We start from the raw sequence: 27224 nt of genomic DNA on the forward strand, positions 1-27224 counted from the left end.
GTAGCACCGAAAATAGGGAGTTAACTATTCCAGTTGTAGTTACGTAAGATCGTTACCAAACTGGCATGTACGTTTTTACATTGTCGGTACGTCATGTAATTACGTTTCTGCGACATCCTGAGCAGGTGAGGAAGATGTGGTCATATAATTACCTCCGGACAACATTGCCACAACGTTGTAAGAAGGTAATGTCAGGACATGACAAATCCACTACGTCACGTTTGGTCAAGGTTACGTAACGTGTTTGCTGGGATTGTGTTAAACTGACTAACATTTCCTATGACGTTTTTCTTCCACCACAAATAGCATCTATGAACAGAATGGCTTTTGCAACTGGCCGTTTTAAAAGCTTATAAGCCAGTAATACTATAGTATATCTTAGTACTTTAAATAGTCAATTTAGCAATTTCTAGCAAGACTAAAGACAAACTTTACACTGCCACGGCTATTTACATTTTTTGGGGCAAACCAATGTTCGACATTGATGCAATAACTATCCATAAAGGTGACGATAACTGACTTTTTCATCAAGTGAAAAGACAAGAGAATCGTGGAAACCCCTCTTTCACTGCGCAGGTAGTTGTGGTCTATATTACCCTAAAGAGCATGCATGGGTGCATACTTCGAAAATCCACCAGTGATAGTAGACCATGCGGGAACATTTGGCGTACTATTTTCAGCAGACAAGACATACTAATCTTCTCACATACATCTGCTGGTCATATAATGAGAATATCATCAAAAAGTTGATTAATGTCAGTAATTCCGTTCAAAAAGTGAAACTTGTATATTATATTCATTCATTACACACAGACTGATATATTTCAAATGTTTATTTCTTTTAATTGTGATGATTTTAACTGACAACTAATGAAAATCAGTATGTCGGAAAATTTGAATATTACTTAAGACCAATACAAAAAAAGGATTTTAAAAACTGAAAAGTATGAACATGAAATGTATGTGCATGTACAGCACTCAATACTTAGATGGGGCTCCTTTACCTGAATTACTGCAGAAATGCGGCGTGGCATGGATCAGTCTGTGGCATTGCTCAGGTGTTATTAGAGCCCAGGTTGCTCTGATAGTGGCCTTCAGCCCTTCTGCATTGTTGGGTCTGGTGTATCGCACCTTCCTCTTCACAATACCCCATATATTTTCTATAGGGTTAAGGTCAGGCAAGTTTGCTGGCCAATTAAGAACACTGATACCATGGTCCTTTAACCAGGTACTGGTAGCTTTGGCACTGTGTGCAGGTGCCAAGTCCTGTTGCAAAATGAAATCTGCATCTCCATATAGCTTGACACCAGCAGATGACATGGCACCCCAAACCATCACTGACTGTGGAAACTTTACACTGGACTTCAAGCAACGTAGATTTTGTGCCTCTCCTCTCTTCCTCCAGACCCTGGGACCTTGATTTCCACAGGAAATGCTAAATTTACTTTCATCGGAGAACATAACTTTGGACCACTCAGCAGCAGTCCAGTCCTTTTTGTCTTTAGCCCAGGCGAGACGCTTCTGACGCTGTGTCTTGTTCAGGAGTGGCTTTACACAAGGAATGCGACAGCTGAAACCCATGTCTTGCATATGTCTGTGCATGGTGGTTCTTGAAGCACTGACTCCAGCTGCAGTCCACTCTTTGTGAATCTCCCCCACATTTTTGAATGGGTTTTGTTTCACAATCCTCTCCAGGGTGCGATTATCCCTGTTGCTTGTACACTTTTTTCTACCACATCTTTTCCTTCCCTTCGCCTCTCTATTAATGTGCTTGGACACAGAGCTCTGTGAACAGCCAGCCTCTTTAGCAATGACCTTTTGTGTCTTGCCCTCCTTGTGCAAGGTGTCAATGGTCGTCTTTTGGAAATCTGTCAAGTCAGCAGTCTTCCCCATGATTGTGTAGCCTACAGAACTAGACTGAGTGACCATTTAAAGGCCTTTGCAGGTGTTTTGAGTTAATGCATTAATGCAATGCATATGATTAGCGAAACCTTGCATTTCTTGTTATCAGCTGAAGTGTATGGATTCAACAACTCTACGGCTGAAGAATCTAATGATAAGAACCTATTTACTGTATGTGGAATTCCATTGTTGTTGATTACCTGCAGGAAAAGAAATAAACCTTTACTATTTAGTTTTAGCTTTCAGTTTGTTTGTGAAGGGACGCTAGTGTGTGTACACGTATCCCTATTGAAAGTGTTAAACCCATGTAAATCTGGTGGGGTGAGAACATTTTTCCAGTCCATGTGTACAAACAGGTCAGATGGTAAAGCATGTTGGTTGCAATGCCCTCACTGTTGGTTGCTTTGGATTATAGCTAATGTTTTACATTTAAACTTAAAATGTTTAGGTTTGGAGTTAAAGTTTGGGTGAGAGTTGTTTTGAGGTTAAAGGTCGGCTTAAGGGTTACAAAATATGCAACTTTATTTGTAGTATGGGTGGAGTAAAACGCCAGCAACACTTGAAATTTCATAATACATTTTGGTCCCAAAAGAAATCTTCACAAGTAAAGTAAAACAAGCATAGGTCTTGGATTACATCTATATTGTGTTTGCCTGCAGAACAAACCCTATTCATTTCCGAAGACAAGCAGTTATTATCCAGTATTTCCAGATGGTAAGTTGCCAACTTAAAGATGCATGGACATGTCCTGAGTGTCAGTGCCTAGTTTCAAGCTGTTATAGTTTTGAGCTGGGGACTCTAGGGTCAGTCTTTCCTGTTTTAGTAACAATTGTTTTTTTTGCATTAGTTCATGTGACAGGGCCAAGTGTCAGTCTGGATCATGCTCAGGTATCCTTTTGGTCCAAGGAATGCTCTCTCAAAATGTTCTGGTGTTCTGTTTAACTTTAGGAGGACTTGAGCCCAAAGACCACTCCTCAATTCTACCTGGCCTGGCTGCTAACTGCTGTCCTTGTCCAAAGTCCTCATGTTTTTGCTGACCTATTGACTCCTGTTGCCACTGGCCACAGCCCACCTGTATCACCTCATAGATGATATTCAGGAGGAAGACTCCCTTCATAGATGATATTCAGGTGGAAGACTATCAACATACCAACATGATGGTTGATATAAGCCTTCATAAAGGGATAACACTAATTTGTGCTGTTAAAGACAATTTGTTTGTCTACTACTGTATACCCTTAACAAAAAATTAACTTTGCTTTTCTGTTGTGACAAACTCACACTAACATGAATGACTTTGTTTGCTATAAAGTATTACTTTGTTTGCTATTTTGACCCAAATGGCATTATCGTTTTTATATTTTTAGTTTCTCAAGAACATTTTGTAAAAACGAAATTGTGTGTTACACCTTTTAAAGAATTGGGGAAGGGGTCTTACCTCAAGTTACCCCATCAATCAAGTTAACATAATCGTAATTTGCCACTATGTTAAGTCCACTGTAATTCAAATTTGAATAATGTTAATTATTTAAACAAAACATTGGAACATTTATATCTTGCAAAAATTCTATAAATGAATGAAATACGATACTGTACACACTATACTGTACAATGCAGTATTACAAATAGTTTGCATTGTTGGCTAAAGTTACATTTCTGAAATCAAGAAAGCAAATGGTTGGTAGATTATTAGACATGCCTGCAGCCAAGACTATTCGAGTTCAAGTGGTCATTTATGTTATAACATACAAATAATGCTATAAAAATTGTTGATGTATGATTGTTTCTATTGAACATATTTTATAATAAATGGATCAATGGCTTTCCACCAGGGGGCTTATGGGTGGAACTCCCACAGATCTTACTTTCACTTTTCATTAAAATGCTTTATGCTGTGAAAAGAACATTTGACATATTTGGCACATCAACATTTCAGATATTATTGACTGACAATTATGCCTAACCAAATCAAATTGTTGATCTTATTGTGTTCGACAAAGGCTGTGTTCTCCATAACCGGTAAGACAGGTTTTTATTACGAGTAGCCTAACTGTTGACGTACGCGGTGAATCTTTCACCCGAATGTCTGTTATAGCTAACTAGTGTGCTTGTTACTTGTAATCATTGTGTTTCTATACGAAATCGCAGACAAGTCGAAAACGTTTATAGCGGCATTATGTAAAACCAAAGAAGGTTATTATATTGTACAGATAACTTCCTACATTTATTTACTCTATCCTGTCCTATATGGGAAATCTGTGTAGATACTTTTCACCTTTTCACCATCAGAATGTAAGGATCCATTCCCTACAGAGGTCAGGGGGCACATTCTGTAACAAGTGGGAAGCTCAGAAAGTTAATGTCACTTTCAATACCAATGGAGAAACATATTTATACCTTTCAAATGAAGTGTTACCCTGATTTCTAACATGGATACTTTGATATATGAAATGTTTTTTGCAGAGAATGGTCCTTGTGAACTGGGAGGCGAAGTTGTGTTGACACCGGTCTCTGTGACTAACCCCCCCTCATCAATCCTATGGAGACTGGGGCAGAACAAGGTGGCAGACTTTGACATGGATTTTGGCACTACTGTATCCTACTATGGTGACTTCAACGGCCGCACAACCCTAGATAAAACTACTGGAGAACTGATAATCACCGGGTTGAGGAAAACAGATGAAGGGGTGTACTCTGTGGAGTTTAACAGCAAACGGCTTGAGAAGACCTATACATTATCTGTTCTCAGTAAGTGTGTGCGTGCCAGTCCAAGTGGCTTGAACAGAACTACAGGTAATGCAGTGTCTCTCAGGCATTTTCTGATAGTTCCTTAATCATTTACCTTCTCTTATAGAACCAGTCCCCAAACCAGCTATAATAGTTTCCTGCAATGACAACAAAATCTCCTGCACTCTGACCTGTGATGGTGACACAGCTGGTGCTGAACCAGTCACCTACTGGTGGAAAGAGGGAGAGAGGAACTTGGAGGAGATTGGCAAGTTACTGACTGTCAGTAAGAGTGACAGTAAACTCAACCAAAATAGATACAAGTACACCTGCAAGCTGAAGAATGGTGTTAGTGAGAAAGACAGTGATCCAGTGGGACCGTTGTTTGACCCAAGTGAGTGGACATTCATAAGTGTGATATTGTCTTACTGTACAGCTCTGGAATAAATTAAGAGACCACGGTACCTTTTTCTTTCTTTTCCAAAAAAGTTGAAAAGGAAGGTTTTGAGTGAGGAACAGAAGCATTCAATTTGCAGTGGTCTCTTAATTTTAACCCTTTTGTTCCTCAAAATCTTTCTTTTCAACTTTTTTGGAAAGGAAAAAAAACGTTGCAGTTGTCTAAAAATTTTTTCCAGAGCTGTATGTATTATGTTAGTAACACTACTGGTAGAGATTTTGAGGGGATTTACCTGAGACATGTAATTTAACGTATTCATACATAAATATGTTATTTTCAGAGTCTTCCTCAACTACAAGGATTGTTGCTGTTGCCATCATCGTGCTTATTGTTTTTTTTGTGCTCATAGGTAAGAACAAAGCAACTATTGTAAAAGTACTTCACATATAAGCTGCTTATTAAAGGTGAACATATATTTTCTTGCCAAAAACCAGATTGAAATAACATTAGAAACAAGAGTGATTTTCCAGGGTGTTCAGTGTTCAGGTGTTTAGTAACTATAGGCTGGTTGTCTTGCTGCTTGAATAATATATGGTGTCTTATTGCAGCTGAAGCATTGAAAGGTTGCTGAAGGCATTCCCAATAGCTGACAGAGTAGCTAATTCACATACTTGTACTTTAAACGTTTATAAAATGTTTGCTTTTTTACTCTCTAGGGTTTTTGGTGTGGAAGAAAATAACAGGTAAGATGAGTCTGCCTCTTCAGACATGCTGTGTTATGATTATGAATGTCAATTGAATTAAAGTCTTTAAGAGTTACTTATTGTGTAAATTTCTCTCAGATTATCCCAAAGACAGCGTAAAAGAGTTTTTGCTCAAGATTCTTCATCAGCTTTGTGTTTTCTGTCATTGTACTGGTGTTACTTTTACTTAACTCTCTAATCTTGGTCCCTAATCAATCTGCTAAGAAGTTCCTAAACACATCATTATTCATGCACTGCCCACGTTACCTCACAGCCCAGTGATGTTCAGGTCTCATCCCAGAAACACAGACTGCTGTTTGAATGAGATCAAGGTCCTTTGCTCACTAATAAGATCACAACTTAGAATCAAGTTCTCTTGTAATGGGTAAATACAATGATATATCCCAAATGTTGATGGATGATGTAACTTTACAGGAGAGACAAACAACAGTCAGACACCTCGTTCCCCAGAGACAGTTTATTGCACTGTAGGTGATGGTCTGGTCGACAACTGTGGAGCTGCAGGGGTTCCCACTTTGCGGTCCACTGACACTGGTTGTAGTTTTGTAGGGGATACGTCTTCTAGAGGTTGCTCCTTTAATCAGAGTAATAACAATCCATCCCCTGAAACAGGTATTAACACTTACACACATAATACATGGTACTTCTGTTGGGCTACTTTGGCACTGAGAAATACGTGGAAATGTTGAAATGTTGGTTGTGACATCTGTGAAAAGACGGCGGTGGCTTGCATTAGTTTAGCAGTTTGTAGGCTAAAATCAACTGTGCATATGATCAATTGCACTATAGAATTATTAAGTGCAGTTTAGCACTTCAAAAATATTGCCCATAGAGATAAGTATGGACAAGGATCCTGTTAAGCATGTTATTTAAACTGTTTTTCTTCTATCATTTCAGTCTGCGTCTTCTGCTTCATTTGTTCAGCTCTTTTTTACCATTTTATTTTTGAAAACTGTTTCCATTTTGCTTTGTTTGAAGAAGACTTTTGCCAGTTTAGAGATGTGGATTGGCTTCACATATTTTGTGTCTGAGAGCTTTAAGAGCTTATGCATAAACTGTATCTAGCATGTTTTGAATCTAGCAAATTTCCTCATCATCACACAGTATTGTCCCACCCTAGATGTTAATTGAATGCTAAACAGGTCTATTTCTGATCTTCCGCAGCTAAAGACAGTGAGTGACTCAACCCACCCACAGGTAAGTCAACCAGTTAATTTAAAACCAAATAAGGAGGAGCTTTAAAAGAGGTCAAAGGAACATAGATGGTTGTATCCAGGAAGTTGCTGTGTAAATAAATATAATGTAATTTAATTTAATTTAATGTAATCCGTTCAAGTAAACACAAACCCTAATTTTTTCTGTGTATCCAACTAAATCTAAAACTTTATAAAACAGAAATAACTTGTTAATAGGCATTAAATGACGTAGGAGAGTATGCTTTGTTGATGTTATTCTTCTGTGTTGACGACAAGACATGGTTTGTATGAATCTTAAATGGTTACTTTGCCACGTTACAGCTGGAATCTCTGTTCTGGTGGTTAATGTTCACTCAAAACACTTATTCATGGATGATTTGATTCCTGTAAATGATTGATTCTTAAAAAGTCAAATATATAATATACTGTGCACTTATCAGCCACTTTATTAGGTACACTTTCTAGTATTGGGTAGGAACCTATTTTGCCTCTGTTTGAAGCTTTCTTATGCATACCACTGTGGTAAAGAGTGGATATTTGAGTATTTATGGCTTTTCAGCTTGCATGAGTCTGGTCTCACTCAGTCAGGTGTTTTTGCCCACTGGACTAATTCATCAATACACAAATCATGATAAGGTGATACATCTAAGTTATACAAGGTTACTCATTCTCTTAAAAATCTGTCTTCTACAAATTGATATAAATCAATCAGACCTCACTCCAGCAAAACAAAGCACTTTTCTCCCCATTTCTCCATGTTTTCCCTCTTAAATTCAGACCATATAATTTTATTTATGTGTCAGCACGTATGGTGCTGTGTGTTTCCCTTTATAAACATCCATCTCCATGTTGGATGTGATACCTACTGCTCTGAATGCATTGATTTAAGTTTAGTCCCCACTAGGACTATTTTCAGCTTGTGTTAGATTAGATTTAGCGTAACATTTGGAATTGTGGTTAGGTTTAGAATTGGGCTTATTTTTAGATTTTGGCACCAGGGTTTAAGGTTAGGTTAAGTTTAGTCATAAATGTTAGGTTATTGAGATTAGAGTAGGTTCAAGTTTAGGGTTAAGATACTGGAAACATAATAAAACAGTTTTCTGGTTTCCAAAATGATTTAAAAAAATAACCTGTGTGTCTAAATCCAACTCTTCTCTTGTGTTTATTCTGCAGGAGAAACTCTTAACTACCAAGGCCAAGGATTAGAGGAGCCAGTATTTTAGGATGGTAAGTTGATCTTACCAAAACACCTACCAAAAGATGTATTGACAAGGAAGTGCTTGGAATCACTTCCATTGTTATTCTTGTACAGTGTGTATATAAATGTTGTGATAACTTTTGTCAAATGAACAACTGAGATTGCTAATGTTCGAATAAGTAAAGCAGTTGCTGTACCTGATACATTAAGTAGCTTATTCTACACAGCTATTTTCTCACCCTAAATTTAATACCAGACCAAGAGATTGTCCAGAGGACCAGAAAACATGCTTTCTTACATTCAACCAAAACAAGAAAGATATTTCAAATGTTGAACTGTTGGCAGTGTATAAACTGTAAAGAAACATCCTGTGAAAACTAAAGTACATTCTACAGCTACAGTGGGTATAGAAAAGAATGACCCCCCTTTAAAATAATCACATTTTGTTGCTTTGCAGCCTGAAATGAAAACGGACAAAAAAAAAAGTTTGTTTTATTCAGCTGTATTTACAACTTATAACATCCAAGTGAAAGATATAATACCAAAAAAAATTACCAATTAAAAAACAGAATCACTGAATTGGAAAAAGAATCACTGCCCAATTACTTGTAAACCCAACCAGGTGTAGTTAATCACCTTCTCAATAGCACACAAAGCCAAATGACTTTCAACTGTGATCAGCTGTTGTCATTTTGAATAGCTCAGCATGAAACAAGCTGTTCCTGAAGCATTTCAGTACTTGGTCGTGCAACTGAAGAAAACATTTAACTATGGGTGGCAAGGCATTGTCAAAAGATTTCCGGGATAAAGTTGTGGACAGGCACAAGTCAGGAGATGGATACAAAAAAAAATTAAAAGGCATAGAAGCACAGTGAAGTCTAGTATTAAGAAGTGGAAGGTATTTGGTACAACACAGACCCTCCCTGGGTCAGGACGTCGCTCCAAACTGGATGAACGAGCCAGGAGGAAACTGGTCAGAGAGGCTACCAAGAGGCCTACAGCAACTCTGAAGCAGTTGCAGGAATTCATGACAAAGAGTGGTCATTGTGTGCATGTGACAACAATATCACAAATTCTCCACAAATGTGGCTTGTATGGGAGGGTTGCAAGAAAAAAGCCACTCCTCCAGAAAGGCCCCATACAGTAACGACTGAGCTTTGCCAAAACACACCTTGAAGATTTCTAAGGCCACGTGGAAAAAGGTGTTATGGTCAGATGAGACTAAAATTTAATTATTTGGCCTCAACGCCAAACGATATGTCTGGCGAAAATCCAATACAGCTCACCATCCAAATAACACCATTCCTACAGTAAAGCATGGAGGTGGTAATGTCATGTTATGGGGTTGTTTCTCTGCAGCAGGGACTGGAGCACTTGTCAGGATAGAAGGAAAATGGATGGGGCAAAATACTGTCAAATTCTTGATGAAAATCTGCTGTTCCCTGCCAGAAAGTTGTCAATGGGAAGAAGATTTACCTTCCAACATGACAATGACTCAAAGCACACAGCAAAACTGACCACACAGTGGTTGAAGGAGAAAAAGGTGAATGTCCTTGTATGGCCTAGTCAGAGCCCGGACTTAAACCCCATTGAAAATCTGTGGAATGACTTGAAGACGGTCACCATCAAATTGAACTGAACTTGAGTAGTTCTGCAAAGAAGAGTGGTCAAATATTGCAACGTTTTTCATGTGCAAAGTTAGTAGAGACATATCCCAACAGACTAAAGGCTGTAACTAAAGCAAAAGGTGGTTCAACAAAATACTGACACAAGGGAACTCAGTGATGTTTTTTAACATGTTGGTGTTATATCTTTCACTTGGATGTTATAAGTTGCACTGAGTAAATACAGCTGAATGAAACAAAAACTGTTTTCATTTCAGGCTGCAAAGCAACAAAATGTGGTTATGAAAAGGGGGGTGATTATTTTCTATACCCACTGTATACCAGGTCAACTTTTTATAAAAAGTTATTTTGGAGATTCAGTTGTTGTTATGAGGAAGTTCGATTGCATTATGTTGAACAACCTCAGATTTCTTCTGTAAATGTTTTGCAAACACAGATGCATCTTGAACAATTTGAATATCATGGATTTTTTTCTTCTTCCCGTAATTAAAATCAAAAAGTGACACCTTCTAAATTCATTCATATTCTAGATTAATTATACAAAGTGAAACATTGGAAGACTTTTGTATTTTATTCTTGAAGATTACGTCTTAAAAAAAATGTATGATACAGAAATGTCGACCTGAGAAGAGCTCTAATCATCTAATAAACGCCCTGAGCCATCAGCACACACAACCACAATCTTGGGGAAGACTGCTGACTTGACAGTTGTCCAGAAGACACTCATTGACTCATAAGCTACAGACGGTCATTGCTGAAAGGGTTGGCTGTTTGCAGAGTGCAACATCAAAAGCGTCTTACTTGGGCAAATGAGAAAAAGAACTGGACCGTTGTCCAAAGTCCTCTTTTCAGATGAAAGTACATTTTGCATTTCATTAGGAAATCAAGGTCCCAGAGTCTGTAGGCAGAATCCAAGTTGCTTGAAGTCCAGTGTGATGTTTCCAGAGTGATGATTTGGTCAGTGATGATTTGGGTTGCCATGTCATCTGCTGGTGTTGGTCCACTGTGTTTTATCAAGTCCAGAGTCAATGCAGCCATATATCAGGAGATTTTAGAAAACTTCATGCTTCCATCTGCTGACAAGCTATATGGAGATGCTGATTTCCTTTTCCAGTAGGACTTGGCACCTGCCCACAGTGCCAAAACGACTGTTAACTGGTTTGCTGCCCATGGTATTACTGTGCTTGAGTGGCCAATTAATTCGCCTGACCTGTCAAGAGAAAAATTAGATACACCAGACCCAACAACAAAGATGAGGTGAAGGCTGCTATGAAAGCAACATGGGCTTCCATAACACCTCAGCAGTGCCACAGGCTCATTGCCTCCATGCCACGCTGCATTGATGCAGTAATTTGTGCAAAAGGAGTCCCAACCAAGTATAGAGTGTATGAATTAACATACTTAGGAAACCTTTGCATGTGTTTTGAGTTGAATAGCTGATTAGAGCTCTTCTCAGGTCAACATTTCTTTTATACTTTTTTTTCCTTTTCTTTTAAGTTACTGGATTTTTGATAACCATGAGCTGTAAGCTCGATTTACCGGTCAATCTACGTTCCTACTCTCACCTATGGTCATGAGCTTTGGGTCATGACCGAAAGGACAAGATCCCGGATACAGGCGGCCGAAATGAGCTTTCTCCGCAGGGTGGCTGGGCGATCCCTTAGAGATAGGGTGAGAAGCTCGGTCACCCGGGAGGAGCTCGGAGTAGAGCCGCTGCTCCTCCACATCGAGAGGGGTCAGCTGAGGTGGCTTGGGCATCTGTTTCGGATGCCTCCGGAACGCCTTCCTGGGAAGATGTTCCGGTCCCGTCCCACCGGGAGGAGACCCCGGGGAGGACCTAGGACACGCTGGAGGGACTATGTCTCCCGGCTGGCCTGGGAACGCCTCTGTGTCCCCCCGGAAGAGCTGGAGGAAGTGTCTGGGGAGAGGGAAGTCTGGGCATCTCTGCTTAGACTGCTGCCCCCACGACCCGGCCCCGGATGAAGCGGAAGAAGATGGATGGATGGATGAGCTGTAAGCCATAATCATCATGTCTGAAACACAAAAGGCTTGAAATGTTTCACTATGTGTAATGAATCTAGAATGTAGTGGAGTGAGAGGATGGGTCTGTGCTGGCCGGTATGTTCCGGATATCACGGCTAAATCTGCTGACCAGGAGAGGTGGTGTCCCAGTAGGGTAAGGCCTAATTACACACACCTGAAGCCACTTAATGGGAGGTGTTTCAACCTGGCCTGGCGGACCACCCAGGGGAGGGGGTTTGAGGAGAAGAAAGCTACCTGGAGGGCAGAGAATTCCAGTGCAACCCAAGCAAAGAAAGCACTGGACACCGACCACGCCTGGAGAAAAGGACTAACCCAGTAAGACCCAGCCTGTGTTTGAATTACTGGTTCCCTTTTCTTTTGTTTATATGTAAACAGTTTAGCTGTCTGGTCGCAGTGAGGGACCGAAAGAACTGTAAAGAAAGGCTCTACAAAGAGCTGGGCTTTGGTTTGGGTTTTATTGTAACCCGGCACCTGGGCACTGTCTCTGTTAAAGTTTCACTAATATAAGTCCTGTGTTTTTGTCTTGGAGAAAGGTTCCCCCACTTGTATTCCTCCATGTTCTTGTAACTTGAGGCCCAGACTGGCTAACGAACCGCTACAAATAGAAGGTGTCACTTTTGATATGAATTACAGGGAAAAAAAGAACTTTTCCACTTTATTCAAATGTTTTGAGATGCCATTTTATTACATACACCCACCAAACAGCCCTATGTCTTCATGGCATGGATTCAACAAGGTGTTGGAAACCTTCCAGAGAAATGTTTGTGCCTCTGAGGTGAGGTCCGATGAGGCACATGAATCGGGGGCATTGGTCCAGACTAGAAAGGCACCCCAGGCCACAGCTTGCAGTCCTTGACATCCTCCTACAACCTCTCCAATGAACAAGATATTTTCATGCTATAGGGACTGTCACTGACTTTATGTAATCCTTGGCCTAGACACTGTTGTGCTTGAAACCCAAGGTTAGTACAGTCTCAAGCACCACAGCTGGTGCCCGTAGCCTGAAAATCATTGTTCACCATTTCCTAGTATTAATGCTTCAGCCTTATTTAATGTTACATAGGTGTGCAAATTGTTGTTTTTGTCTAATGTTATAAATCATGACTTTGTGGTTCTTTGATACCTTTTCTATGTGTAAATGTATTTCGGGATGCTTGTTCACACAGTCAAGGCCAATCGAGTTTGTGGAATCGGCCTTGGTTTGTATATCATGATCTGATTGACTCTGACCCCCCCCCCTCCCAACAATATAGCCGACAGGGAACTTTAGATCCGGAATTGTAGTTTGGTAACAAATTAATTCCCAGCCACTTCCACACAAGGTAAAATTCAGCGCAGGGAGGGTGGGTTGAGAGTAAACAGTTCTGGGTAGCTTAGGATAATAAACCCATTTTCATTTTCAATATTATTTATGAAATCTTTAAACTCTTCAGAGGTGCCATTAATTAATACTTGTATTAAGCATTTACTTTACCTTCAGCGCATTTATCTGTTTATTTAATTGTGTTGACCAATCAAATTTGGAGACAGTGCATGGATGTGAATCTGCAATGAACAAATTATGTAAATATTTATTGCATGAACTCTGGTAATATTCTGTGGTTTATTTTTTTCAATAAAGGAGTTAAGATATTTTTATTGCACAAATACCAACATAAAAAAGTATATCAATATAGAAGAAAAAACATGCAAGGGGGTACAATGAAATACAGATTATACCTGATATATTTTAGGGGTTCTGTTGAAGTCTAACACTTCCCCGAGTTGGTTTGATGGAAAGGAGAATAACACACCAGGAGTCATGTCAATTACCAATACCGTATATTCTGTTTATTACAGAAGCTTCTGGAAACAGAGTGCCACCCCACAATGTCCAAACATCAGCAGTAACACTATTTATACTACGAATACACCTAGAAAGCGGGGGGGCGGAGATAGCCAAGCATGTGTGCCATTCGTCCAGTTTATGTTCTTTACCTTATATGTGTACGTGCAGCCCAACCATCATTTTGCCCTTTGTGGTTTCTCTCTTGTCTATTCTTAATTCACCCCTGCCCAGACTATGTGTGTGTGTGTTATTTATCTGTCCCCCTTTGTTTCCTGTTAGTCTGACACACAGGCTTAGTCTACTCTTCCACCCCCAGCAACAGCCTAAATAAGATTTCCTGTTTTCTACTTGCAACCTTCAGTTTCAGCTTATGCCACATACATTCAGCATCTTGCTTCAATGCTCACAACAGTTTGACAGCTTATACATTCAGTGTATCCACAGTTCCTTGGCACTTGTGATTGCCCCTGTTGGCTGGTTAGGCACAGTTGACAGACAGGTGTTACATTTAAAGTTTCTATTTAAGGTTTTAACAGAACTGGCCACAGATGCACAGCGATGCAACATGGACTTTGGGTTATAGCTTGACAATCCTTTAACTCGTTATCTGCGGTTATCTCAATGATGCACAGGCCATAAGCAAAAACTTGAAAGTTTTAAACCGACTTGTTGTTTTTGACATCCTCCACAGAACTAGAGATCCCCAATTATGCCCAGCTTCTCATTATACACTGCCTCTCAATGGACAGATTTACAGCTGTCCTGAATTAATACGAAATTATAAACTAATATTTATTCTGCCCATTCTCCCTAGCCTTTTGTTTAGCAATATTATTTGAATTTACTACTCTAATCCCTAAAGCAGTGTTTCTCATCGGGTGCGTTCAGATGACGACGGGGGGCTCTGGAAGCAATATTTTGGAAAGGTAGGCGTTGAGTCTGAAGGTGGGGTTTGTTTGAAGGTGAGTTTACACCGAAGATTCACAACAATATGAGTTGAACTATTTGCAAAAAACGGTGGTCTGCAACATTAAACCTGCTAGTTAACGCCACTGTGACTTGACGAGACAGTGTATTGTAACTCTTAAGTGTTTCTGTCAGCTTGTTGAGGCGCAGCACCTGCCCCTTTGCCCCTTGATGCCCCACAAAGTGCCCCTTTGTCAAGGCAAAAAACAAAAAATAATAATGTAATTAAAGGCCCTTTTGTGAAGGCCTGCCCAAATCTAACTATTAATGAATAATAATTTATTCGTAAATAAAATGAACAATATGATGACCTTTCACCTGACGACCTCATCCAGACCGGGACGATTTGCCGCACGCGCGTTTTTCAATTTCCGTACGCGCACCACTACCAGAAGGAGAGGATCTTCAATACCGTTGCTGCTGGAAAGTGCTGTTCTCAGCGAAGCGGTGTGTTTGTAATGTTTACTGATTATTATTATTTTACAAGAACGACATGAAGAGAGCATGGAGCTGTTGTGTGTGTGTGTGTGTGTGTGTGTGTGTGTGTGTGTGTGTGTGTGTGTAGCCTAGAAGTAACGTTTAGTTTGCGTTTTTTTGAGGGAGAAAAGTTTCATGGGCGTAGAGGGGTCTTGTCTTTTTATGTTATTTGATTAAAAACTATTTATATTTTGAACTATTATTATTATTCCAGTATTTATTTAAAAACGGAAAAATAATTATCACAACACTTGTAAAGGCTTATACTGATTTTCTCATTCTCATCCTCCGAATAGGCCTATGAATCCTGTTTTATAATCCTTATCATTCAAAAAATGAATACATTCAGAACAGGATTAAAATATAATTATATTTTATATGACAAAAATATATTTTTTCTACAACAGCAACAGTATTGTTTACAACAGCAACATCTCCATAGCCTGTAAACTCAATAATATATGTCTGGAAATAATACATGTAAAAATATCAATGTCAATATAAAATGAACAATATACCTGACTTGACACCATAGTGCAGAGTGAAGGAGATATGGCCCTAATAGATTTCAGGAATGAAATGTCCCTGTGTTTGTGTGTGTTCTGCAGTGCAAAGATGCCTCGCAAAGAGAAGAGAATAAAACAAAAATAAAAGGAGGAGCTGCTTGAAGCAGCAAAAGGCAGTGGATCCCTATCCAGCTGGTTTATGAACAGCACAACAGGTAAGAATAACACATGTAGCCTGCCATTTGTTTACACTGCAAAGGTATTTTAGACTTCAACTACTACAGTAATAATAATTACTAAATTGCAGTGTATGAGTTATTTAATGTTTTGTATCAAAACTGAAGGTATTATTGATTAGGTGCAAGAGTAGTAGTGATAGTTAAAATAATAGATTAATGTTGAAATTGTGCCTTGTTCCAAGATGGACAGAGAGTGGAAATTAATAGATCAGATGATGAGATGGATATAAAGGCTGGAGAGAAAGAGGGAAATGTAGAGGCACAAGAGACAGAAACCGTGCAGGGAACAACAAGCCAGGAGACAGAGACTGGAGAGAAAGAGGGAAACGTAGAGACCGAAACAGTGCAGGGAACAGCAAGCCAGTAGAAGGAGACAGAAGCCAGAGAGGGGCTATTCTTTAACCTACTTGGACTACAACACCCAACTGACCCTGCCAATGTCCTACAATTCAACATAAAGTACGATGAGGCCTTTATCCGAATGTGTGATAATATTGGACCCTGCCAACCAGCACTGTCATTTCCAAAGAATGTAGAGGGACGGTCATTTCAGAAGAAGTGGTATGAGAATAACCCATGGCTAGAATATTCTCCTAGCACTGATGCCATGTTTGGTTTCAGCTGCCGTCTTTTTTTAAATGATGAAAGATACAAGAGTCACACTAACTGGAAAACTGTAGAGTTAAATCGCTGGAGGAAGGCTTTGGAAAACATTTAAGAGTACAGTGCCTCAGAAGCTCACGTGTGGTATGGTGAGGTGGAACTCCTTCAAGAAAAAATACCAGAGGCCACTTTTGAAGTGGGTGACCTTGAGTCACAAGCTGCAAAAGACAAAGAGAGGGAGAGGAACAGAGAAGTGTTGTCTAGTTTGATTGCCATTACTCTTTTCCTGGCAAGACAGGGCATGTCTTTCAGGGGAGATGATGAGACTTCATCAAGCCAAAATCAAGGGAGTTAGTGGAGTTGTTCAGCAAGTATGACAGTGTAATTAAATTACACCTTGATGCCGTAAAAGAGAAGCAGGGAACTACGGTGGCCCTGAAGTGCAAAACACAACAACAAATACGAAAACACTTCAACAAATCATGAAACACAACGCCAAATAGGAAAACACAACGCCAAATAGGAAAACACAACGCCAAATAGGAAAACACAACGCCAAATAGGAAAACACAACGCCAAATAAAAAACACAACGCCAAATAGGAAAACACAACGCCAAATAGGAAAACACAACGCCAAATAGGAAAACACAACGCCAAATAGGAAAACACAACGCCAAATAGGAAAACACAACGCCAAATAGGAAAACAACGACATTAACTTCTAACGGAAAAGGTAGGGCCTATCTAGCAGAGGACGGAACGGAACCTCCTGATTGGACAGAAGGACCGCCTGTCTTTTAACAGGAAGGAGGGGTGAAAAACACGGAAAAGCGCCTATTTTCAAAACATGAGTACTCCCGAAGATACTTTCGCTATTATAATGAATTATTTTGATGCAGGGCATACATACGACGTGGTAGTTGATATGTTGTCAACCAATCACAACATCAGGATGATTATACACACGGGTTGTACAGAAGGAACAACTATTCACAACTGGATGAGGTGAGACGTGCCATCCTTACAGAGCTGCATGGACCAGGGCAACTATTCCGCTATCGGACTATGTGGCAAGTACAGCAAAAACACAAGCTACGTATTAAACGACACACAGTGATGAGACTGCTGAAGCAACTAAATCCACAAGGAACGGATGCGAGAACACTACAGACCATGGGACTGAAAATGGCATCATGGCTGCAATACAGTGTACCCTCAGACACGAGCATACAGACTGCGGCCGCTTATAAGTGTAATTGTGTTACAGCAAAAAGTGTTCATCTGCCAAAAACTGATTTCAGTCAAATAAAAAAGTATTGCAGCAGGTAAAACAGTCTGGATGGGCTCTAATCTTTCCCAAATTAATATAAAATAGTAGATGGTAATCACGTTAATGTCATGCCTGATCACGCTATAAACTGCTAATTCGATTGAATTAGGTAACAATAAAGTTTCAAATAGACCTTTCAAAAAAGTCCAATATGTATTTGCTGTTACCACGGACATATAGTTATGTATATTTGCATATTATCATCCTGATAAAAGCAGCTGGCCACATAAAACTGGACGATGTAGCTTTAATAGGTTGTGCCCGTGGACTGAAATCACTTTATAGCACAACAGACTGCATAAAAATATCTTCCTGTTATGTGTTAATCATTTTGTCTGACAGCGCTCACTCTCCTTGTGTTTCTGAGATCTCAGGTAGCCTAATTGACAGGTGCTGCCCTCTGCTGCAGTCATATCCACTCATGCATTATTGAGGGGTCATGCAGTGCCTTTCCACCTATGCATTCACACTATCAGATTTATTTTGCTGATATTGGCAGCAGCAACATTAATGTGTTTTGTTGTAGCCTACTTTACTTTATATAGTTATTCAATAGTTATAATATTGTGCTCTTGTGTAAAATAAGTAGCCTAACTTTCAATTGTATTCCTAGGGCTCAATTTTGGATGGACCTGTTTGGAGACCTGAGAGACTCTGGACATTTTAATGGCAGCCATGAACTTAAGGACTTATTGAGATTCTGCTTCAGTAATGTTCTGCAAAAAGACCTGGATGAGAGCACAGACCTCTGGAATAAGCACAGGATTACACTCTCCAGACATGCATCATGTCCTGGGGGAACTACAGACGAACTCTATCTCATAAATTCCACCACACATATTATTGGAAATACATTTGGATTTGAAGTCATGTTTTCCCTTTATGGTAAATTATTGTGTCACTATGCAGGTTTGGTTCAAAGGACTGGATACGTTTCCAGAGTCAAGGCAAACTCTTCATTCATGCAGTGATCCAGACATCCAGGATTATCTTCAACAGACTGTTGAGCGAAATGGATTACAGCAGCCACATAATTGGGAGTCAGCCTCAGAACTTTATGTCACCTTGAAAGAAATAGCTGGCCTATAAATATGGTCTACTGCAGCCCACTCTTAAAGGCCAGATGTTAAAGGAAAACATTCTCAAATGTGGCTTAGCGGTTTGAGTATCATGTTTGGCAAGTGGAGTTCAGTATATGCAGTGTCATATCAGAGTGGAGACATACATTAAACTCAAATGTAACTCCCAAACTATATTTGTTTATTTTCGGATTCACCATCGAGTTAACTGTGTGTCAATTGTAGGTCTGAACAACCAAAGAAACGTGGTTCTTTTCAAGAGGTATTGTTAACAAGCTTGTTTGCAAGCACAACATGTTATACACTGTTTCAAATGTGAAACTACATACATTTTAGCTGAGTACAATTTTACTGTTACTTGTAATGTGACCTGTACTTAAAAAAATGTCTGTGATTTTTCATTGAACAAAGTAATGAACAGAAATAATACACATTAAAATACTTTGAACTGAGCATGCACTCTTATGCTTTATAAACTACAGATTTAAGACTGGGCAAAATCCAGACTTGGCACAGCATTAAATGCACCCAAAGCCTGGAGAATTCTGTAAGCAAAACTCCATGTTTGTCTAAAAGACACTGTAGGTCTCAAGGAAAAGGAGCTTTAGGGCATTTGCACAGGTGTTTGACATAGGGAATGGCGAATTTGGTAAGAACTCGATGCATGGTAGTGGTGTTATTCCAGCAGGTGGAAGTGATGCGAGCCCTGTAGCAAACAGCAGGAAATTTTCCGTGTTTTTCACCCCTCCTTCCTGTTAAAAGACAGGCGGTCCTTCTGTCCAATCAGGAGGTTCCGTTCCGTCCTCTGCTAGATAGGCCCTACCTTTTCCGTTAGAAGTTAATGTCGTTGTTTTCCTATTTGGCGTTGTGTTTTCCTATTTGGCGTTGTGTTTTCCTATTTGGCGTTGTGTTTTTTATTTGGCGTTGTGTTTTCCTATTTGGCGTTGTGTTTTCCTATTTGGCGTTGTGTTTTCCTATTTGGCGTTGTGTTTTCCTATTTGGCGTTGTGTTTTCCTATTTGCCGTTGTGTTTTCCTATTTGCCGTTGTGTTTTCCTATTTGCCGTTGTGTTTTCCTATTTGGCGTTGTGTTTTCCTATTTGGCGTTGTGTTTTCCTATTTGCCGTTGTGTTTTCCTATTTGGCGTTGTGTTTTCCTATTTGGCGTTGTGTTTCATGATTTGTTGAAGTGTTTTCGTATTTGTTGTTGTGTTTTGCACTTCAGGGCCACCGTAGGGAACCCAAAAAATACCTCTTGTCTCGCTCCTCTCGAACATAATCCAGAATGACATAATCAAAGCTTTGGCTATACCTGTAAAACGTGTAATCAGAGACGAAATTCAAGAGAGCAAAATCTTTTCGATACTTCTGGATGAAACAACAGATGTGTCCCACACTGAACAGGTTTCCTTTGTTGTGAGATATGTACACAACATGAAAATAAAGGAGCGATTCATTCAGGTGTGCAATGTGCATTCAACAAGTGGAGATGCTCTTGAAAATCTCGTCATGGCTCTACTGGAAGAAAATGGCCTGAAAATATAAAAAACATCTGGAGTCAAGGTTATGATGGGGCTGCAAACATGAGTGGGCACTATAAGGGACTTGTATGTGCACTGTCAGGCACACTGCCTTAATCTGGTATTGGTAGAAAGTGCAAAGTCAAACATCTGTTTTGTCAACTTTTTCAATCTAGTTGAAAAACCTCTTCTGCATTTATTGAAATGCAGAAGAGGAAGCACCCCGATCAGCGTCCACTGGAGTTGAAGAAACTGTCAGATACTCGGTGGGCCTGTAGAGAGAGTGCACTTAAAACTCTGGTGAAGGTCCTCCCATCTGTCATGCAGTACCTTGAGGAAATGACACAGCAAAATCCCCCAGACTCCTCAGCAGGTGATGCAATGATCCTTCTAAAAAGCATACATTTTGAGTTTTTCTTGTATCTGGAGATCACCTGTCCAATCTTCCAGGTGACTGCAGTTGCATCTGATGCATTGCAGCAGAAAGACATGGACCTGGCTGCAGCATACAGCATTGTTGATGGAGTTCTGCTGGCCTACAGCAGAACAGAAGAAGAGTTTGAGAACATTTATAAAGAGGCTACAGAGAAGGCTGCATCAGTGGGCCTGGATCCTCCATCTGAGGTCCCTGGACAAAAAATAGCTCTTAGATTTTCCAGAGCTGTATATTATACATTTTTGTATTACTGGTCTCAGTCTACATATCTTCCTTGAGACTGACCAAAATATTAGGGGGACATTGTCTTTATGATGACAAAAGCTTAAGTTGCTCTGCATTTTTTATGCATCACATATTGGTACCCCAATAACTTGAGAAATTGCACTTGATATTAAAGAACACACAAGCCAATGATATCAATAAGCTATCAATACATTTTGATTACCCTAAAGCTGTATAAATAAAACACTAACAAGCATATTGCACAAGCCTCTAGTTACAGCATTATTCTGTTGACCATCTGTGTTTACAGTCACTTCAATTGGCCTGTGGTTCTTCTTACAGTCAGGAAAAGCTGCAGCGATAAATAAGAATGCATATTAAGGATTTCAACGTTTGTTAAAATATAACAATACAATTCTGTACTTCCTTGAATCTGATTAGCACATTTTCCGTGTCAAAATGACCGTGCGCTGGAAATTAATATTATAATGTTCCACTCGGTAGACTAGTGCACATTACAGCAATAAAGTACACAACGGAAGTACTCTGAAAACATAATGATTACCGCGTGCTTAGTCACACCTTGAATAGTCAACAAGACTTGAGTATTCATTTCTGTCCCAGCAAGTGAAACACTTCTTGCACTGAGCTCAACCAAACAATGTAATTCTATGTTTTTGTTTTATTAAATTGTATGCTGCAGCCAGGTTAGGAAAATAGGATAGAATAAAATCACCATCAAAGTTTAAAACTCCATGCTTTTGTAATTCTCTCTCTTTAGAATAGGTCTAAACAGCCTTTCATCTGATACACTGCCGATTTTGCAGGTTTTCCCACCTACAAAGCATGTAGAAGTCTGTAATTTTTACCATAGCTACTCTTCAACTGTGAGTGACGGAATCTAAAACAAAAATCCACAAAATCACATTGTATGCTTCTTACGGAGCCACTCCTTGGTTGGCCCTGGCTGTGTGTTTCGGGTCGTTGTCATGCTGGAAGACCCAGCCACGACCCATCTTCAATGCTCTTACTAAGGGAAGGAGGTTGTTGGCCAAGATCTTGCAATACATGGCCCCATCCATCCTCCCCTCAATACGGTCCAGTCGTCCTGTCCCCTTTGCAGAAAAGCATCCCCAAAGAATGATGTTTCCACCTCCATGCTTCACAGTTGGGATGGTATTCTTGGGGTTGTACTCATCCTTCTTCTTCCTCCAAACACAGCGAGTGGAGTTTAGACAAAAAGCTCTATTTTTGTCTCATGTTTTAGATTCCATCTCTCACAGTAGAAGTGTACCTATGATAGAAATTACAGACCTCTACATGCTTTGTAAGTAGGGAAACCAGCAAAATTGGCAGTGTATCAAATACTTGTTCTCCCCACTGTAGTTTAACACATCAGAAGTATACAACCACTGCAATATAGTAATTGCTGCGGTAAACTTCTCAAGACTATTTAGGAGTACATATACTACAGCAAAGGCGGGACCCTCGTGCTGTGGCTTTTCCTTGCTTGCAGTTAATTTGTGTAGGCCTTCCATCTGGTATTGTGAGAGAGTAGGCTACATGGCATTTGAATTGAGCAATTGCGTGTATTGGAGTATTATTGTTTCTTCTGCTGAACTCTGAAATATTTGGAATATGGTTTCCGATGTGGTGGCAAATAATGACATTGTAAGCAAAGTACGCTGTAGCACCGAAAATAGGGAGTTAACTATTCCAGTTGTAGTTACGTAAGATCGTTACCAAACTGGCATGTACGTTTTTACATTGTCGGTACGTCATTTAATTACGTTTCTGCGACGTCCTGAGCAGGTGAGGAAGATGTGGTCATATAATTACCTCCGGACAACCTTGCCACAACGTTGTAAGAAGGTAATGTCAGGACATGACAAATCCACTACGTCACGGTTGGTCGTGGTTACCTAACGTGTTTGCTGGGATTGTGTTAAACTGACTAACATTTCCTATGACGTTTTTCTTCCACCACAAATAGCATCTATGAACAGAATGGCTTTTGCATCTGGCCGTTTTAAAAGCTTATAAGCCAGTAATACTATACTATAGTATATCTTAGTACTTGAAATAGTCAATTTACAATTTCTAGCAAGACTGAAGACAAACTTTACACTGCCACAGCTATTTAAATTTTTTGGGGCACAACAATGTTCGACATTGATGCAATAACTATCCATAAAGGTGACGATAACTGACTTTTTCATCAAGTGAAAAGACGAGAGAATCGTGGAAACCCCTCTTTCACTGCGCAAGTAGTTTTGGTCTATATTACCCTTAAGAGCATGCATGGGTGCATACTTTGAAAATCCACCAGTGATAGTAGACCATGCGGGAACATTTGGCGTACTATTTTCAGCAGACAATGGTTTAAGACATACTAATCTTCTCACATACATGTGCTGGTCATATAATGAGAATATCATCAAAAAGTTGATTTATGTCAGTAATTCCATTCAAAAAGTGAAACTTGTATATTATATTCATTCATTACACACAGACTGATATATTTCAAATGTTTATTTCTTTTAATTGTGATGATTTTAACTGACAACTAATGAAAATCAGTATCTCGGAAAATTTGAATATTACTTAAGACTGTAGAATCTGAGCATTAACAATTACAATATGAATGTACGTTTCATTGGAAGTGAATGTGCCTAGATAATGAGAACAACAGAAACACCTCTGTTTAGATTATCTCTCAGTAGGTAGCGCTCTAATGACAGGAATGTTTACGATGGCCATATGGCATGGGGGTTGACTCCTAAAAAGTTAGAAACGCCCTTAATGTATAGGCTAGCTGGTAACCAACATTACAGTGAGAAGAGATTGACTGAGATGAGATTGAGGTTGTGTAAGGAAGACCAGGTCCGTAACCTCATGAACAAGACTTTCTAATGCTGCAATAAATAATATACTTTCTCTCTCCCTTGACAAACGGGTATGCTAATTATTACAACCACTATACGAAACGGCCGATTTCTAACAAGACCAATACAAAAAAAGGATTTTAAAAAATGTTGGCCAACTGAAAAGTATGAACATGAAATGTATGAGCATGTACAGCACTCAATACTTAGTTGGGGCTCCTTTTGCCTGAATTACTGCAGAAATGCGGCGTGGCATGGATCAGTCTGTGGCACTGCTCAGGTGTTATTAGAGCCCAGGTTGCTCTGATAGTGGCCTTCAGCTCTTCTGCATTGTTGGGTCTGGTGTAACGCACCTTCCTCTTCACAATACCCCATAGATTTTCTATAGGGTTAAGGTCAGGCAAGTTTGCTGGCCAATTAAGAACACTGATACCATGGTCCTTAAACCAGGTACTGGTAGCTTTGGCACTGTGTGCAGGTGCCAAGTCCTGTTGCAAAATGAAATCTGCATCTCCATATAGCTTGTCAGCAGATGGAAGCATGAAGTGCTCTAAAACTTCCTGGTAGACGGCTGCGTTGACCTTGGACCTCAGAAAACACATTGGACCAACACCAGCAGATGACATGGCACCCCAAACCATCACTGACTGTGGAAACTACACTGGACTTCAAGCAACGTAGATTCTGTGCCTCTCCTCTCTTCCTCCAGACCCTGGGACCTTGATTTCCACAGGAAATGCTAAATTTACTTTCATCGGAGAACATAACTTTGGACCACTCAGCAGCAGTCCAGTCCTTTTTGTCTTTAGCCCAGCCGAGACGCTTCTGCCGCTGTGTCTTGTTCAGGAGTGGCTTTACACAAGGAATGCGACAGCTGAAACCCATGTCTTGCATACGTCTGTGCGTGGTGGTTCTTGAAGCACTGACTCCAGCTGTAGTCCACTCTTTGTAAATCTTCCCCACATTTTGTTTCACAATCCTCTCCAGGGTGCGATTATCCCTATTGCTTGTACACTTTTTTCTACCACATCCTTTCCTTCCCTTCGCCTCTCTATTAATGTGCTTGGACACAGAGCTCTGTGAACAGCCAGCCTCTTTAGCAATGACCTTTTGTGTCTTGCCCTCCTTGTGCAAGGTGTCAATGGTCGTCTTTTGGACATCTGTCAAGTCAGCAGTCTTCCCCATGATTGTGTAGCCTACAGGACTAGACTGAGTGACCATTTAAAGGCCTTTGCAGGTGTTTTGAGTTAATTAGGTGATTAGAGTGTGGTACCAGGTGTCTTCAATATTGAACCTTTTCTCAGTATTGACATTTTCTGAGATACTGAATTTGGGGTTTTCATTAGTTGTCAGTTATAATCATCAAAATTAAAAGAAATAAACAACTTGAAATATATCAGTCTGTGTGGAATTAATGTATACATTATACAAGTTTCACTTTTTGAATGGAATTACTGAAATAAATCAACTTTTTGATGATATTCTAATTATATGACCAGCACCTGTATATCATTTAAAACTTTAATCAGGGTGGTTTCAGTACTGTAGTGAGGTCGGAAACCTGACTGAAAGAAAAAAATACTTTCTCATGCCATGAAATTAAATAGCTTTGGGAGATTCGCTAGAAATTGCACAATTCTTATGACTATTCCAGTAAGTTAGTAAATACTGGTGAAAGCTTATTACTGGTTAATATGCTGTTAAAACAGCCAGTGGCTAACGCCATATTTAGACGCTATTTGTGGTGGGGGTAAACTTAGTAAGAAATGTCAGTTTAACTGTATCAATGTCATTCACAAATGGCCAATTAACTATTAAAACAGCCAGTGGCAAAAGAGGATTTGTTCAGGATAGAGACAAGAGGCTATACTAACACGCAGTAAATGTACAGCTTCATGGTGTAGTGGTTAATGACACAGCCTTTCATGCGGGTGACCCATGTTTGAATCTCAAGATGGCAACACTTTTTATTGTGGGCTGGCTGAACTAGGCTTGCCTGGTTTCTTGTTTACTCCCTAGTTTGTTTGTGGTGTGGAGGAAAAAAACAGGTAGGAATACTCTGTGGCTCTTCATACTTACTGCATCAATAATTTAAACATCATTTATCAAACGTGTCTTAAGAACCTCCTGAATCATTTTGTCTATTTTTCCTAATATTACTTCCCAACAACACTGTGAGCGGATTTGGGAAAACGTTTTGTTCTTGTGGTGGTATGTGTTATACCTTAACTTGAACACCTTATGCATGGCATACTTTAACTCACAGCGGTGTTCATGCCTCTGCAAAGAACTCCTGAAACCTGTTTGAATCAGATTAGGGACCTTTACTTGTTAATAAGTGTGTTGTTAAGTCTGTCTAGGGTCTTAACCCAGAGGTTTTCTGTAATGGGTAAATACAGGGATACATCCTAAATGTTGATGAAGGGTTTAACATTGCAAGAAATACTGTCAACAATCAGACATCTAGAGCCTTGGGGACGGTTTATCATATTAAGTCTCCACAAAGATAATAAAACTCAATAATTCTGTCCTCACAATACAGAGAATAAAGAGGAAGACAACACAGGCAGATTGGACCAGGGACTGGGGAATGGAGCTTTGTAATGGGTCTAAAATGGTTAGTTTAAGACCCATCACTGCACTGGTGTTACAGTACAACTTTAACCACATTTCTCATTAGATGATTTGGTAACTCTAACAGTTAATGTAACTGATTGATTCTTAAGTGTGAAATATACACTGGGAAGGGTACACTTAAATCACACATCTGGTCTCGTGAAGGAAATATATTCAAGATCAAAATCTTTACTGTACATTGTGAAATTTGTTGAGAATAATATGAAGTAATAATGGTCAATGGAAACCAAAATCACCAATTGATTGAGGGCTGGATTCAAACTCAAACCGAAAATCAAAGTAAACCATAAAAATCACAGGCTTTTCCATCTAGCATGAATTGTTTCACGGCAACTAATAATGGGTTTCAGTAGTGTGTATGGCCCTAATGTGCTTGTTTGCACTCCCAACAAGGTCTGGGCATGTTCCTGATGAGACGGTGGATGGTGTCCTGGGGGATCTCCTCCCAGACCTGGATCAGGGCATCAGTGAGCTCCTGGACAGTCTGTGGTGCTACTCAGCAACGTCGGATGCAACGATACATAACGTCCCAAAGGTTCTCAATTGAATTCAGGTCTGGGGAATGTGAGGGCCAGTCAATGGCATCCAATAACAGCTTACACACTCTGGCCACATGAGGCTGGGTATTGTCCTGCACCAGGAG

General features: G+C 39.8%; 1 protein-coding gene and 1 long non-coding RNA gene across 4 annotated transcripts in view; both read left to right on the forward strand.

Moving 5' to 3' along the window:
• Window positions 1-3623: 3623 nt before the first annotated feature.
• The window catches only part of LOC117593725, a 48289-nt gene continuing 24688 nt past the window's right edge, over window positions 3624-27224 (forward strand). For 2 of the 3 annotated variants that reach the window (XM_034289629.1, XM_034289630.1), the window contains exons 1-3: window positions 3624-3921; window positions 4366-4650; window positions 4757-5023. In XM_034289629.1, the coding sequence (XP_034145520.1) occupies window positions 3858-3921; window positions 4366-4650; window positions 4757-5023 (616 nt within the window). In that variant the 5' untranslated portion in view covers window positions 3624-3857. The remainder of the gene's footprint in view (window positions 3922-4365; window positions 4651-4756; window positions 5024-27224) is intronic. The other variant, XM_034289631.1, reaches the window with a different exon arrangement.
• LOC117593727 lies at window positions 17108-19334 on the forward strand. Its single transcript, XR_004575137.1, has 2 exons — window positions 17108-17797; window positions 18416-19334. It is a non-coding gene; the product is annotated as an uncharacterized LOC117593727 (long non-coding RNA).

Source organism: Esox lucius, chromosome 22, assembly GCF_011004845.1.
Source record: "Esox lucius isolate fEsoLuc1 chromosome 22, fEsoLuc1.pri, whole genome shotgun sequence".
In the NCBI taxonomy this organism is placed as follows: domain Eukaryota; kingdom Metazoa; phylum Chordata; class Actinopteri; order Esociformes; family Esocidae; genus Esox; species Esox lucius.